Source organism: Neolamprologus brichardi, chromosome 23 (assembly GCF_056152115.1).
Source record: "Neolamprologus brichardi isolate AB-2024 chromosome 23, ASM5615211v1, whole genome shotgun sequence".
In the NCBI taxonomy this organism is placed as follows: domain Eukaryota; kingdom Metazoa; phylum Chordata; class Actinopteri; order Cichliformes; family Cichlidae; genus Neolamprologus; species Neolamprologus brichardi.
The window spans coordinates 1,222,501-1,238,106 of NC_142125.1; the positions used below are offsets into that span (position 1 = coordinate 1,222,501).

At 43.8% G+C, this 15,606-nt stretch overlaps 2 protein-coding genes across 2 annotated transcripts in view; both read right to left on the reverse strand.

Annotated features, from left to right (window-relative positions):
- The window catches only part of cers1 (ceramide synthase 1), a 37,530-nt gene extending 32,246 nt beyond the window's left edge, over window positions 1-5,284 (reverse strand). The window contains exon 1 of the mRNA XM_087836841.1: window positions 4,163-5,284. Coding sequence (XP_087692967.1) covers window positions 4,163-4,411 — 249 coding nt within the window. The 5' untranslated portion in view covers window positions 4,412-5,284. The remainder of the gene's footprint in view (window positions 1-4,162) is intronic.
- A 211-nt stretch (window positions 5,285-5,495) lies between these two features.
- On the reverse strand, window positions 5,496-14,340 carry cope (COPI coat complex subunit epsilon). Its single transcript, XM_087836250.1, has 10 exons — window positions 14,181-14,340; window positions 13,957-14,019; window positions 13,774-13,874; window positions 11,496-11,648; window positions 10,954-11,007; window positions 9,162-9,243; window positions 8,712-8,867; window positions 6,817-6,885; window positions 6,069-6,143; window positions 5,496-5,833 (listed from the first exon to the last, which is right to left on the reverse strand). Exons 1-10 carry the CDS (start codon window positions 14,280-14,282, stop codon window positions 5,780-5,782), a joined length of 909 nt encoding a protein of 302 aa, XP_087692376.1. The 5' UTR covers window positions 14,283-14,340; the 3' UTR covers window positions 5,496-5,779.
- Window positions 14,341-15,606: the final 1,266 nt, after the last annotated feature.

A 15,606-nucleotide genomic window follows, 5' to 3' on the forward strand; every position in this document is an offset into this window, starting at 1 on the left:
CTCCTTCCTTCCTTCCCTTGCCTCCTTCTTCATTAATTTCTTGATTATTGTTTTTATTATTATTCCCTCTAATCACCGCTTCTCTCTCTTCACTGATGTCACACACCGGTCGTCATCCACGTCATTCCTTTGCTGCCGGGAGTGGCCCGTTTTGAAATTGGACTTAATGACAGACAAAATGCATGCAAACATAAACAAATGTTTTTAAAGTCTTACGTCCTCATAAACACAAGCACACGCCCTGATAAGTGTACACAATCTAACAACAAGCATCCGTTTAAACCGCGTAAACACAGAACCGAAGATGTTTGTGCAAACCAGGAAGCTGTAGTGTGTAATTATTCTGCGTAATGTCACATTTTCAGAAGAAAAGTGCTCCAGCACTTGCAGGTCTCGTGCACATTTGAAACGGTGTCGTGGTGCTAATGATGCGCTACAGCATCTTGTGCAACAGCAGACCTCAAGCGCCTTATGAACAAGTTGTATTTAACCTAATAAGGAGCTGCTGTGCCTCAAACCGAATGTGAAACATTCTGAAAAACACTCGACCACACATGCGCTTCGGTGCCACCCCCACTGCGCTCGGCTAACCCTCCACGGCTCGGTGACGTGAAGTGATAGTAGCGTGTGTGGAGGCTGCTTTGGTGTCGTTTTGGTTCACATAAACACCAACGCAACACCTTAGGATTGTTGCCAGGTTTGCAACCTTGACCTAATTTCCTTGCTTTTGAGGCACAAAGTTCACGCACCATAAAAAGATACGCGCTTGTCCGCGTGCCTGAATACCCGCTGCATCTAAAAGTCTCCGGACTGCCAGGTTGTGAATATAAAGCGCGATGCCTCTTTTTAACTTTGGATGTGTCTCCGTGCTTCTATCAGTCATCCAAGTGGAACAAGCTTCGGCTTTTGTTGCTGCGGTGCAAGCTGGCCAAACACCAATCATAATCAAGTATTCTGCTCTGCTTTCATAATTGGGATTTCCACAGTGAAAAAATGCAAACCCCGGTAACTGTAGACTTGTAAAGTGGGTCAACTTTCATTCTTCAAAAGGGACTGGGAGTGCTGTAAGTAACAAAACAGGAAACTAATTATTTTTATCCAAAGCATCATCTACAGGTGTTAATGTTAGAGGCGAAAGCAGCGCTGCAATTAACCAGGATTTACTTTGCAAAGATAAAACAGCCATTAAAATGTCCTTGAGTACGAGGCGATGCCTTTAACTGTCCAAGAAAGAGTTTCAAACTAGTATTTGATACAATGTAAAAGCAACAAGATCACAAAATCTTCCACTGAAAACAATTCAATCAGGATTCTGTTCTTTCGTGAAGCCTTTGTGTTGAATTGTGTTGCATTGTGTTGCATGTAACAGGAAAATATCCCCCACACAATTACACCACCACTCGCAGCACCGCTCTGCTGCATACTTTGGTCATAATGAGTGGTTATATCAGTCACTTGCCTTCCTATCAGCTCGAAGCAGTCTCACCACCCTCTGACCTCCGACCTCTGATCACATCAGCAACAACGTCACTCTTAAAGTCTCTTAAATCACCATTCTTCCTCTTTCTGATGCTCAGCACGTCATCTTTACCATGTTCACTCAGGTGTTGCCACGGGAATATTTGCAGTACCTAATTTATTATTTATTTATTTTATTTAGAAAGAGGGGCAATACATATTACTTAAGATTTAAACAAATGTAAATATGCCAGATTACAGCATCGGGCTCATTTCCATCTGCAGACCTTCTGGCAGGTTGGTGTTGAACAAGAGTTAGTAAAAACATACAGAGACATATTTACAGGTCATGTGACGAGGACAGTGATCACATCATATTAGAACAAACAAGAAGAAGAGTGGACACAGAGGACAGTATAGATAATAACGGAAACACGCACAAACCCCAGTATTGCACTGACCAGTTACACTAATAGTTGTTTCCCTTTTTGTAATACACAAACTCTTATTAGTGTACGCACTCCCTGATATGACAGAGCATCTGTGAAGAGGTGCTCCGTCAGTCACCTCTAACAGTGGCTCGAGTCAGGCGAGAGCCGGCAACACTGCTGGACTTTACTTTAATACAATCACTCATTGGTGGAGGCGGCAGACTGTGTAGAACTTTGTATATTAGACAGGCAGATTTAAACAATTAGAAATTAGTAAAATGTAGAAACTTGTATTTAATTTAAATTTGACAATGGTGATATGAAAAAGGTTTCTTATCTAATATTTTAATTGCTCTTTTGTAGCATTCGATTGGCCCAATAGCAGCAAAGCTGGAATGAACTTGTAATAGAGTATTTGATATGAGCCAGTATCACAGATCGCTGCTGTCTGGTAATGATGTGCGGATACAGTTCTGTATATGAACATTTACATGTACCTTTGGCACTATTAATTACAGTCATGAAAAAATTGAATCGATCGGTGCTTCTCCCACTAACATCTGTGCTGGTATCTGATGCACGTAGGGTCTCCTCAGCTCTGAAATGAATGACGTGTGTTTATGTACAACAGTTTAGCCACTTTACTCCAAATCAGAAACCGCAGCAACAGCACAGAGTAACTATGAACAGGTCGAGGTTAAACGCTCTGTCGTTTACTTCAAATCCAAGTTTAGCAGAGGGAGGCTTGTTCCCATTCTGCTAAGAAAGACATCACACGAGGACGTCGGCTCCTCTGGCAGCCAGCTGAGCTTTTCTGATGAGCAGCAGTAATAGTTGTACTGCATTAGCGTCACATGGCTGAACGGACACTGAGCCCATCCTCTTCATCCCTCTTCATCCCTGATAAGAATTCGAGAAGTGAACTGAGCTTTGACTCAGCATCTACAGCCCCCCCCCCACCCCCACCCCCCCACCCCCACCCCACCCCACTATGTTGCACATATGTTTCATTGAGTCAAACATACATACGCTGACACACATGCATAAAGTAAAAATGAAAACAGTGCTTTCAGCTCCTGTGTGCAACTCTGGCCGAATCATCCTCATCACAACATGTAGGCACCCCGCCCCCACCATCAGGCAGATTAACTGGCCAGAGACCACATGCCCAGTCTGTGGTCAGACAGCCCCTCCCTGGCAACACCAGCAGGATGGAAATGCTCAGGCCTGAGATGAGTGAAAGAATAGTCTGAGTATGTGACCAGCAGGAGCCACGCTGTGGTAAAAGACATGCTGCAAGGCTGCTCTCAGAGACACTCTGTGCACATGGTTACACACATTAAAATCACCATTTCTACTCTATGAAAGCAGATGTGTGTGTGTGTGTGTGTGTGTGTGTGTGATAAAGAAAGAGAAGCGAGGGGAGGCGCAGGCAGGAAATCCGCATCACTTGCTAATAATATGAAATTATATAATTTCAAATAGGTTAGTTTCCCTTAAAACACAACAGTTGTAATCTGTGACTAGATTACCGGAAACACGACGAGTCAAGATTTGCATAATAATAACGATGATGAAGGATAAGAGGGATAATGGATGGATAACAATAATAATAAACTTGCAGAAACAAGGCGTGCAGCTCGTGCATTAATAAAATAATTTATCTAACAAGCATCCATTGGACCAGTTCACCCAGCACGTGTAGATAAGGCTATCTAACACGCACACATTTCTTCCCCTGGGAGTCCCCCTGTCTTCCTCTCCTCTGCACACAGCGTGCACATTCAGAGCGTGCACATTCAGAGCGTGCACATTCAGCGTGCACACTCAGAGCGTGCACATTCAGAGCGTGCACATTCAGCGTGCACACTCAGAGCGTGCGCTGTGAAGCTGTGCGGCAGCTACCGTGTGCATCTGCGAGAGCATACGGACAGTTTCTTACGCTGCTTGAACGGCACAAAAATGAGAACCTGCGGTACGGGAAGCTGCGCGCGCCGCTGCAGCTGTGTTTGCGGTAGCCTGAGAGTCAGGTTAATATTTTCTGACACTGTGGTTAGGCTATCTGAGAAGGATTTAAGGTGTCCCTTCCTCTAACTTGTTCCTGTGTATTAAACCTGCAACAGGTTCCAGACAGTGCTTCTTAAACTCCCACCTGCCTGCACAGAGCATCGTGTGCCTCCCGTTATAACTACTGACAGATGGGAGGCCACACTTGTTTCAATTAGAAGAATGAATCCCTAAGGCGAGCGCATTAGGGACTGCATGGCACCCACCTTAAACAGACTTTCTGTCAGTCCCCTCCTGACCTTCGTCCACAAATAGGCGCAAAAGAAAAACAGGGCGATTTCGGTCCAGGTAATGTAAGCGTTATCCAGGAAAGTCCGTTTGCTGAGCTCCAGACCGCAGCTGCTACAGTCTCTCCACGCGTCCAGCATGACGATGGTGGATCTGGTGATGAACTCTATGTAGCCTGGCATGGGCTCCACTTCAACCGCCCCGGCGCTCCCGGCAAGACTACCCATTGTGGTGAGGCGCAAAAACCAGCACGCAAGAAAAATATGGGCAAAGACACCAGCGAGCAGCGCGGTCCAGACGCGGCGACTGACTGGTTAAACAGCTCGCTAGCTGCGCTTAAAAAAAAGAAGCCAGAGCAAGCCTCTCTAACCAGCTTAACCTCTTCAGTAGCCTAATTCTTTGTTTTCCAAATTAAGACCGGGGCCCATTCTTTTGCGTCCAGGACAGTTTATGAATGATACAGGGCCCCCGCCAGGTATGAGAGCAGACACGGCGGACTGCGCGGCTGGATTTGAGAATCACGCAGAAAAATTACGAAGCCAGTACAGACAATTAATCTGAGCCATCAGCGGCAGCCTGGAGGAGGTTTCTTCTGTTAATCATTCCGCTACGCACTCAGCTCATCTGCGCCCCGGTTAGCCGCCTAGCTAAATGAAATCGCGACGCACACCGCAGTGAATGGAGCAGCATTGGCAGGGGCTTCCGAGCTAGCTAGCGACTTGAATGAATTAGCATTTATCGCCTTTGAGCGCACAAACACAGAGGGAGGGGGGCGAAAAAAGAGGTCCAGAGCTTCTGTCGCTTCTCCGGTGATGGTGGCAAACCTTGCTGCGCTGTCACACGCGCGCTCTCATCGGGGTCCGTTATTCGCCTTATATAACGCCTCCTGAGTTTAACCTGCAGCTTCCCGTCACACGGCCGAGTCTCAGACGGACACAAGTTATTCCAGCTTCAAAAAACGGATGAATGAGGATGTTCTCATCCCACCAGGAGCCTCGTCGCCTCCTCTTATTCTCCTCCTCCTCGTCGTCTGGCTTCTAAACGTGTCCGAGGGTTTGACGAGCCGCGCTCACTGGTGCGTTCAAAGACGCACAGACAACCCAGCTACGCTTAAAAGAAACCGGGCAAAATAAATAAATAGAAGGAAAAAAAAGCAGAGGGGCTGTGACGTAATTAGCGTTGTCTTTGTGTTTGAAAAAAAAAAGCGTCATGTGCACGATTTGCATCACAGATAATTCAGAAAGCGCGTTCATGTCTGAATTTCCGGTCTCTAATACATTCAGGCACACAAATCCACACATCATCACACAGCGGGGTCACACGTTTATTATCATTTCAAAGGAATGCTCGCATTACACAGATGTGCTGTAAAACAAATGCAATTTTTAAGAGTGGATAGCAAACGAAAGACACGTTGGGCTGTCTCCCCACGGGGAATTGTGACATCTAGTGTGGTTTAAATATTACAGCCAAAGTTTCAGAGCAAAAAACACCAAAGCACAGTACACGTTTAAATGAAAGGGAGAAGCTGGGTCTGTGGTGTTAAAGTGAAGTCCATCCATTGTTAGAGTGCCTCCTCAGCACGAGCAGATGCTCTACGCTGTAGCTGTGGGAGCGTACTGCATGGCTAGTCTGTCAAACTCGTTCTCCTGCAAGAGAACAAAGAGCAGAGGCAACAGTTCAGCACCACAGGAGCACTGTAACCCACTTTAAGCATGTTTATGTACATCTGCACTCTTATGTAATGACACCAGTGTGGGACAAGGGCTAAAGACCCACAGTGGCTTCGCTCCAAAGGACACCTGGCACTAAAACTTTCATAACATCCAAGCCACGAAATTAAACCGATAGATTTGTCAGAATGCTTAACGACAAGATTGTTACCTTAGCTAAATAGTCTTTGAGGAACGGGTGGGCTCTGTGTGCATCTTTCAGCTGGGAGAGGTATCGACTGGTTACCTGGGGACATCATGAAGTCATCAGACACACAGAACCAAAAACAGGTAACGTTGGCCAAAAACAAAGTTTAAAAGTCCACAAAAAGCAGGTTTACAGAGGAAAGGTGACACGGGGTTACCAACAGAGAAACAACTTTTCCAAAATGTCTGGAAGCAAACTGTAACTGTTACACTGGTAAAGAATATCAGAGTCATGCCATAAAACCTCTAAATGCTCCACCTGTGTACTCCTTTCTATAATACCAGATATTCATCCCTGTGTTTCGTATAGTTTGCAAGTAAATTTCCTCACAACTCCAGGAAACCTTGAGTGAGATGTGCTAATCAGCGGTTACTGCAGGTGGAAACAATCTGATGATGACTTGTAGCTTCATGTCAGCAATGTGCTGCTATCTGTGTGCTCTGAAGTCCTTATAATGTAAGGAAGATAAGTGAGCGTTATCTCATGAACTCTGATCTTCAGATTGTGCAACTCCTCTATGGCAGAAAGGATTTGTCTGGTTCACAACAAAACATTCCTAATACAAGAAGCGCATCTTATTTTTAATCCTCGATGTAGGCATGAAGGGTGAGCAAAGCTGCTTCAAACCTCTTTGGAAGATGAGGACTTAATCTATAGGATATTGATAAAACCAATGGTTAAATCACAGACGGCTTTGGGTTCAAAGTCTCACCTCGGGAGCTTTGCCCAAGTGCTGGGTCAGCACGATGAGGTTGATCAGTGTCTCAGGGTGGCTGCTGTCCTGATAGGGATAAGAGAGGAAGACGCTTTAGTGTCAGCATGTTTACAGTTTCTTACTGAAAGACTCAGATCGACCTGTGATCCAGTTTAATGTCACACCGATTTAAATGAATCACAGCAAAATCATGTGCTTTAGAACATTACAGCAGCATGAACCAATGCTCTCAAAATCAATACCTGTAAACATGATAAGACCAGACTCACAGCAGGCATCACCAACCAAGGTTATTCCAGGCAAATCGTTAGTATCTGTTAGTTTGGTTAAGATTTCATAACAGCTTACCTGATGTGTTGATTGAGAATCTGGACTCAAATTAAAACTAATGCAAGCTAAGCTAAAGCTTAACATTTTAAAACAATAAAGATGTTAACTCAAATGAGAAAATACACCCAAACAAAAAGGCAAAATCTAACAAAAACTAATTAGTTTTGGGGAAAAATGGATACTATGTAGCATGGTGATATTCTGTTTGCTAATAATGTATGGATACAGGGACAGCAGAAATCGATACTTTGTTACAAAAAGGTTTTTGTGCTCTGACTTCAGAGCATGTTGATCCTTTTTCTGAGCAAGAATCCTGACATTCCTTCACTGTCCAAATGTGTTTCACTTGTTTTTGGCAGCAATAAACATGACAGTTTACTCATTTTAATTTAAGACATGTTTTATTTTAATGAAGTTTAAAACTTTTTTATTTAATGTAAAATTATATTTTGTTTTAATTTACTTTCAAATTCTTCAGTTGCTGAAGGGGCTGCATAGTTTTCATAAACTGCATAGTTCAGAATAGCTATAATTGTACCAGATGGTTGATTCAGTTAAGTTGGACTAGACTGTAATACAAACCGTTCAGTTTGTCAACAATCAAACTGAAATGAGAGAAAGACTGAGTGTGAGACTTTGATATTAGAGAAAATGAATATTGATAAAGTTTACCTTTATGTACAGAATCTGAATATCGCAAAATATTTTTAAAAAACTGCAATAATATCGTATCTAATTAGAAAAAACGATAACCCTGCTGGTGGCATCAAAGCGATCTGCACTCACAGATGGATTCAAAATGCAGATGACATTGATTTATAAAGTGACCTGTAGTTTTTATTTACAACAGATTATATTCAACAGTTTAAATAATGATCACAGATAAATAACATTTGTTGAATGGAGGAATAAAAACTACAGTCCAACCAAATCCTGTTAGAGATCAAGTGCAAGAAGTGTGTATGTGCTGCCCCCTGCTGGTACACTCAGATCATTTACTTCTTCAGTTAGATACTTTATTCTTCAGGTCGTCTGGATTCAGCAGTTATAATATGGTTCACACTAAAATAAACCCCGCCTCCCACCCAAACACACGACCAGTCACGTCTACTGAGCGTAACTAAACTTGTGTTAAGCAGAATTGATGGTGCGGCAGAAGCGGCGCGTTCGCAGTCCGCTCCAGTCTGAGGACGGCCCGTCTGGCAGCGTACCAACCAAGTCGTACGACCATAAATTATGCGTTAGGAGTTCTTCATCCCCAGAGCAGTGCAGAAAACGAATTCATATGGGGTTCAAAAATAAGCTTCTGTGCAGGCTGTAGATGCAACAGAAGCATCTGACTGACTATCACACATGTTGGCTGAGATCACGACGAGGAGGAAGATGTTCCTTAACATGAGTTTATTATTACATAAAAGGTGGCACAACTCTCAGCTCTAAGACCACAGATCTAAAAGCTGCCTTAGAAACAAGTTAATAAAGCATTAAGTGAATTGTGCATAAATGCAGAGACTAGACAGACACACAAAAACCAAAAGAGCCAACTCCTGTTGTCCTCCAACCTTATCAAGCGCCTCCTGCAGCACTCCTTCAGCCTCCTCCCACTTGTTCTGAGCCATGTAGCAGGCCGCCTGGCCATTGAGGAGCAACAGTGTAGAAGAGTATTTGTCAGACATCTCTTGGAAAATGTAGTAAGCATCCTGCAGCTTCTCTCCACCCTGGAATAACAAACAGACTGTGAGTCAGTGGTGATTCTGAAAAGTCAGTTGCAGCTGCTTTATATGCATCGTATTGCTTTTGTAATGAGGACGGGGGTGCAGAGCTCCTGGAGATATGAGCTGTTTAATAAGCAGAACAGTCCATTCACCACCTGTCACACTCTGGCTAGGTTAGCTTTACACTGCACCGATATTTCCTGCTGCTTTAGTTTGTTTCAATACAGCTACACCAACTCCTGCATTATGTACTGAGGGTTAGCACAGAGGGGCATTAATGAAGGTTTGTCTCCTCACCACAGCGATGTTAACCCAGGCTGTTGCTAGCTGGGTTAGGGTGGCGTCTTCATCCTGCTCCTGCATCTTCTTCAGTTCTTTCCTATGAAAAAAGAAAATGTGATGAGAGGACGACTGCCCCAATTTACAGTCTGTTTTTGTTAATGCAAGCTTTTCTAATTCACAGAATTAGTAATACACATTAAAGTTAAACTGTTTGATAGAGTACTGTGCAAAAGTCTTGAGCTCCCCCTCATTTCTCTGTATTATGCTATTATTATTGAAACATGCAAACATGCAATAGAAAGTAGCTGCTCTCTTATTTCCCAAGAGGTCACCACAGCGGATGTACGCGCCTGCTGATTTGCAGATTTTACACACAACGCCCTTTCCTGACGCCACCCTCCCATTTTATCCGGCACTAGGAGTAGGCTAGCATGTGACCCCTGAGACTGGGTGTGTGTCTGCTGCCATAATCTTGTCATTTCTGTAAGCAGACTTCACAAATATTTCTCCAGGCTTCTTGAAGGATATTCAAAGCTCGTCTTTGGATGCTGGCCTCCTTTTTTTTGTTCTGTCACGACGATCCCACACTCTGGGGGATTTCATCACACCGGCTGTGTTTGGGATACGCTGCACACCCTGCAGAGATACGCCGTGTTTTTGGCTAAACGCTCTTTGAAAAACCCCCGGTCTGTGTAAGATGCTTGTTTGACAAGTTGTTCATTATGTGTAGATACAGCACTGTTTCCTCCTTTTTTAGGCTAAACTCCTTTGACAATGGTACAAGAGCTGGATTAACCCTTTAAGACCCACCATAGAACCAAGTCCGCCTGAGTTATCTTTATATGTTTACATGCTGTGGAGCCATTTTTGGGAGCATTTTTTAAGTTGCTATACATCAATACAACCATTATAGCCCAAATTTTAATAATATGTATGCTTTAAGTCCATAGTAACTACATAAATAGCAAAAAAAGTGCAATAAACTACAAAAAAGAAAATCATTTTTGGTTTTTTACACATATTTGCAGTCAGAGAAATTTAAGAGGCTTATCCCTCAAAACTGTAAATGCAAAAAAGTTGCACAAAATAGTTTCCCACCACAGGAAATTTATTTTAAGTGTCTTCATAGTTTTATATTTGAGACACACCAATTTTTATAAACTGCAGGAAAAACGAAAATATTATAATGCAAATTTGGAAAAACAAACAAAAAACTGCGTGTGCATCAAAATAAACTATTTCCAGAAGTGTAAACATGAATTTTAATCACCTGCTTCGGGCAGGTGATGGCGGACATCAGATAAATCGCACTGACGTCTATTCAGCATAGGAAGTGTCATGAACAGCTGATCGGATCGGCAAAGCGTGTTTCTGGAATATTTTGGTTTTGTTGCTGCAAGTGCTTTTAAAGCAATTTTTGCAAAGCCATGTGTGGAAGGAAACCGTGACCTCGGACAAGCTGAATGCATAAGATGTAAGTGCAACTCTTCTGGTATCATGTGCACAAAAATGATTGCGCTAGCTCACGTGCTTCCAGTTCTACCAGGCTTTTAAAATAGTTACGCAAAACGGAGCGTGCCCGCTCCGACCGGCCATAAAGGGTTAAAACGAGCCAATATCCAGAGAAGAACCTGGAGAACTATTGTTTGACACCGCATCAAAAAAATCACAAGAAAGGCTGAAAGCTGGGTGAAGACTTTTGTGCAGAACTGTAGACGTGCGCTTCCAGAAGCTGATCAACCGATTCTAGTGGAAATTCTCTACTGTCATGTTAATTATTCTCTTGGATGAAAACACCAGGTCATACCTCGCCAGGTCAACACGATCCAAGCTCAGAAGCACCTGAATGGTCATGGCCATACTGATGAGAAAAACAGAACAACAAGGGCTTGGTCAGTGTCATGCAGAGCTCTTTAAACAGCAGGGAGTGAAGATCCCACTGAGTACAGACGACACATGTCAACACCAGATCTCACATCCCAAAACAAATTACGAGGGCTCAAAGTTACAGAGTTCACAGACTGTAAACAAGCCAGAAATCATCTGTGATATTTAGAAAAACATCAAACAAAATATGATTGATGACTGCTACATGTAAATGTTCATCTCCCTCTCACACTCCCACATATTAGTGTAGGCACTTGTCAAAGCAGCACAGTGAGTCCAGTAATCATGCAAAATGAGCTCAGATGACTGATCTCCATCAAATATTGGTTATGAATAAAAATGAACGTTAAAATTTAAACTGTTCTTGTTTTTGTGGTGATTATTAGTCAAATATGGGTGAAAATGTTTGGAGCGGCTCATAAATCAAACCTTGTTAAGATAAAAATTTCACTCCCTTCTTACCACTCGAGGCTTTCTCCTTGGTGCAGAGTCCTGAGGGCAGCATCAGTATTCACCTCGTGGTGATAGATGGAGGCAGCCATGAGTAGGAAGGTGGTGTTGGCAGCATCCACACTCTTTGCCATCTTTTTGTCCAAATCGGCAACGATTACGTCCCTGAACAAAAACAAAGCCTAATTAAAAGCTGTGAAGAAAAAACAACTAGCATCTGAAGATTAAGCTGTTTCCATCTTCTGTCTTCTTCATTCACATTCGTACATGGACACCTTCCTGACTTCTGTCAGGCTGTTAAACATGAATAAAAACTAAGCAAACGTAACGTCACAAAACACACTTTCCACTGAGAACAGGAAACAGTCTGTAACTATGACTACATGAGAGTGAAATAAACAAAAGTCCTACCATCAATATATTTTTATACAATCTGTTAACCACAGAGGAACTGAATTATTTATTGTATCATGTGTGCATTATTAACACAACACTTATTTCTCTTCTTTAGGACACACAGGACATTATTGAACACCTTGATATAAGACCTGTTGGTGTTGATCAGGTCTGTATCAAGAACGAATGAAAACCCGAGACCCTCAAACACTCAAGAAGTCTCTGCTGAACCCAAATCTCTGCATTTTAAAGTAATCGCACATCTAATTCTTCTTCTTTCAGCTGCTCCCTCGGGGGATGACGCAGTCAATTAACTGCCCATCACACCAACTCTCTGCACAGCTTTTCTCAGATCTTCCTCCTACCATCCTTTGTCCAGTATATCCACTCTCCTCCTCTCCTCTGCACACATTTCTGCTTCGCCTCTTTAACTGTGTCTTCAAAGCATGAAGCCTGAGCCGTCTGATATGCTCATTTTCACAGAGAGAAATCTGCGCATCTTCATTCTGCCTCCAGCTCCATCATTTCGACTTCGTACATCAGAGCATGTCACTGTCATCTTATAAACCTCCCCTTTCAAGCCTGCTGCCATCCTTCTGTCACAAATTGCTCCTAACACTCACATCTACCCACTCTGTCCGCTGCCTTGGATGATCGTCCCAGGTAATGACCTTTACTACCTCTCCTCCTTGTATTTTCACTCTTACACAGACATGCATCTTTTTTTCTGTTGACATTCATTCCTCTTTTCTCTAGCACACACACACCTCCACCTGTCTTCCACCCATTTTCTCCTCCCACTACAGTTCAGAATGTTGTCTGCAATCCTCAGAGTCCACAGAGACTCCTGCCTTACCTCATCCGACAGCCTGTCCATCACCAGCACAAACAAAAAGGCGCTCGGAGCCAGAGCCTGATGTAATCCCACCTCCACCTTGAAACCACCTCTCACTCCTCCCACACCCCTCACAGCAGTCTCGCTGTCGTCATACACCACCCTCAAATAAACTCTTGACACCCTCACACAGCATCGCAGTTCCTCTCTTAGCAACCTTAAATCTGCTTTCCACAGAGCCACAAAGACCAGCACATATCGAACTGCTTGTGTGAACTTTAACCTACTACTGATACAGACTGGAAGGCCACAGTGACAACTAGTATTAACTACAGAAAAATAATACATTTTATCCATATCCGGGGCTCAAGAGTTGGGAGTTCGTCTTGTAATCGGAAGGTTGCCGGTTCGAGCCCCGGCTCAGACAGTTTCGGTCGTTGTGTCCTTCAAGACACTTCACCCGTTGCCTACTGGTGGTGGTCAGAGGGCCCGGTGGCGCCAGTGTCCGGCAGCCTCGCCTCTGTCAGTGCGCCCCAGGGCGGCTGTGGCTACAATGTAGCTGCCATCACCAGTGTGTGAATGTGTGCGTGAATGGGTGGATGACTGAATGTGTAAAGTGCTTTGGGGTCCTTAGGGAGTCCAAATACAGGCCATTTACCATCTACCATATCGCCAAGTCCTATGCCCCTCCCATGGCGGACTAGTGTAAGTGGATGTAAAAATGGTACGTCTTGATGCATCTCAATCATCCAGGAAAGTAAATCTCCAAAAGTTGATTCTGTTCATCTGGACGTAGCGTTTTGTGGGAGAAACGTTTCGTCATCATCCAGGTGACGTCTTCAGTCTCAGCTGACTGCAGGTTTCCCCGATCTCATAAAGAGTAAATTTGCATAATGACTGAAACCAGCCCACTGAAGGAACAATGGGCTGGGAGGTTTATAAGACTGGTGAAACCTGCAGTCAGCTGAGACTGAAGAAGTCACCTGGATGATGACGAAACGTTTCTCCCACGAAACGCTACGTCCAGATGAACAGAATCAAGAGAGGTAAAAATGGTACCTTTTGCTCTCACTCGACAAATACTCTGCAAACATCTTCACAGCCTGCAGCTCGGGGGGAGAGTTGGTCTTGATGTCATCCAGGACAACAGCATACTTCCTCTGCAATAACACAGAAAGTAAGAGGACAGGTCTCATCTACACTCCGTGACAGCGGCGGGTGCGCAGTGACAGAGACACTCACCTGAGCGATGTACGCTCTGTACAAAAACATGTCCCTCTCGATCTCCTTTTCTGGTGACGACGGCTTCAAAGACAAAACACAGGCAGCATTTCAGCACGGAGAGAAGTTTGAGCTAACAGGTTTAGCACTGCTGCTCGCAAACGGGACGCTGGCTCGCACAGAGCCGCGGGGACGCAGGACAGCTTGGTTTAAACGCATTCAGGTGTTAGCTGTTCGTCACCTACCTTCACTTTCTGCGCCTCGTTGATGCACTGCTGATAGCTGCCGATGTAATACGCATTTTTCACATCGAACAGCTCATCAACATCTCCCTGCTGCGCCGCCATGTTGACTACAGAACTTCCTGGACACGTAGCACATACACGTCACCTGCTTACGTTTTGCTCAGGATTCTGGGAGATGGAGTTCAACAACAAACTCTGCTGAGAGCATAGATTTATGATTTATCTCTGTGGTACATGCTGAAAATTTGTTGTCTTTAGTCAACTCTTTTTTTAATGCTCTGGTTATATATTTATATATTTTTAATTTTTAAATTTCTATTTTAAGGCACTTTGTGATCGTCACTTTCTTACTTTGTTAGGACTAGTACCCATTTATAGCAGAGAAGAGCCCTTCCTGCTCTGCTCTCTCCTGTCTTGTCTCACTTCTCTCTTTCACCTTTTCTATCCCTTTGAAGAAGTGAGGCTCCATAAATATTAAAGAGGTAAGTATTACTTCTCAGTTGCAGTGAATTGATAGAAGAAAATAAAGAGAAAACTAGAACCGTAGAAAACTAAACAGAAGAAAGTAGAAGAGAAATAACAAGTTAACATAAACCAGTGACACACTCCAGGGCCTCCTTGGATGAGGGTGTCTAGTGATAATGGCCAAAACACCCGATGAATCTAAGGTCCACTACTGATGGATAGTATAAAAACATGATACTCTAAATGGTAAATGGCCTGTATTTGTATAGCGCTTTTACTAGTCCCCCCTAGGGACCCCAAAGCACTTTACATACCCAGGCATCCACCCATTCACACACTGGTGGAGGCAAGCTACAGTTGTAGCCACAGCCACCTTGGGGCAGACTGACAGTAGGCGGTAGGTGAAGTGTCTTGCCCAAGGACACAACGACCGAGACTGTCCGAGCCGGGGCTCGAACCGGCAACCTTCTGATTACAAGGCAAACTCCCAACTCTTGAGCCACGGTCATCTAGATCCAATCTCTAATCCCTAAACCTAACCAAGGAAGGTAAAAAATGGCAGATTAGCCTGGGTAAAAGATGGAAACACCCTGTGAAGCTGAGGCACACAACGATGTGTGCCGCTGGTAAAGTTTCTGGGCTGCTTTTCCTCATAACAGCCATCCCTCAAGACTTTCTCCATTTGAAGCAAAGCATTATCAGGGATTGTAACATCTAGTCCTTTTACTGTACCCATTTATATGCGCCTTTACTTATTTTAATGTGATTTATTCTTGTGCATTTAGACAAAAGTGATTATTCTGCTTTAGTTTTGCTTGACGTATCTGCAGCCTCTGACACCAGTAATTATAGGGGGGGGGGTTGGTATTTCTGGTTCAAATGGTTCTCATCATACCTGTTTGTCCTCATCGGCCCCCCTCACGCGTGGGGTTCCTCAGGACTCAATCCTTGGTGCAGTTTT

Coding starts and splice junctions, on each gene's coding strand:
- cope (XM_087836250.1), bottom strand. CDS start 14,282: ATGGCGGCGCAGCAGGGAGATGTTGATGAGCTGTTCGATGTGAAAAAT. Junction 14,020..14,180: donor ACGAGGCGCAGAAAGTGAAG/GTAGGTGACGAA, acceptor TTGTCTTTGAAG/CCGTCGTCACCAGAAAAGGA. Junction 8,868..9,161: donor CCTGGGTTAACATCGCTGTG/GTGAGGAGACAA, acceptor TTGTTATTCCAG/GGTGGAGAGAAGCTGCAGGA.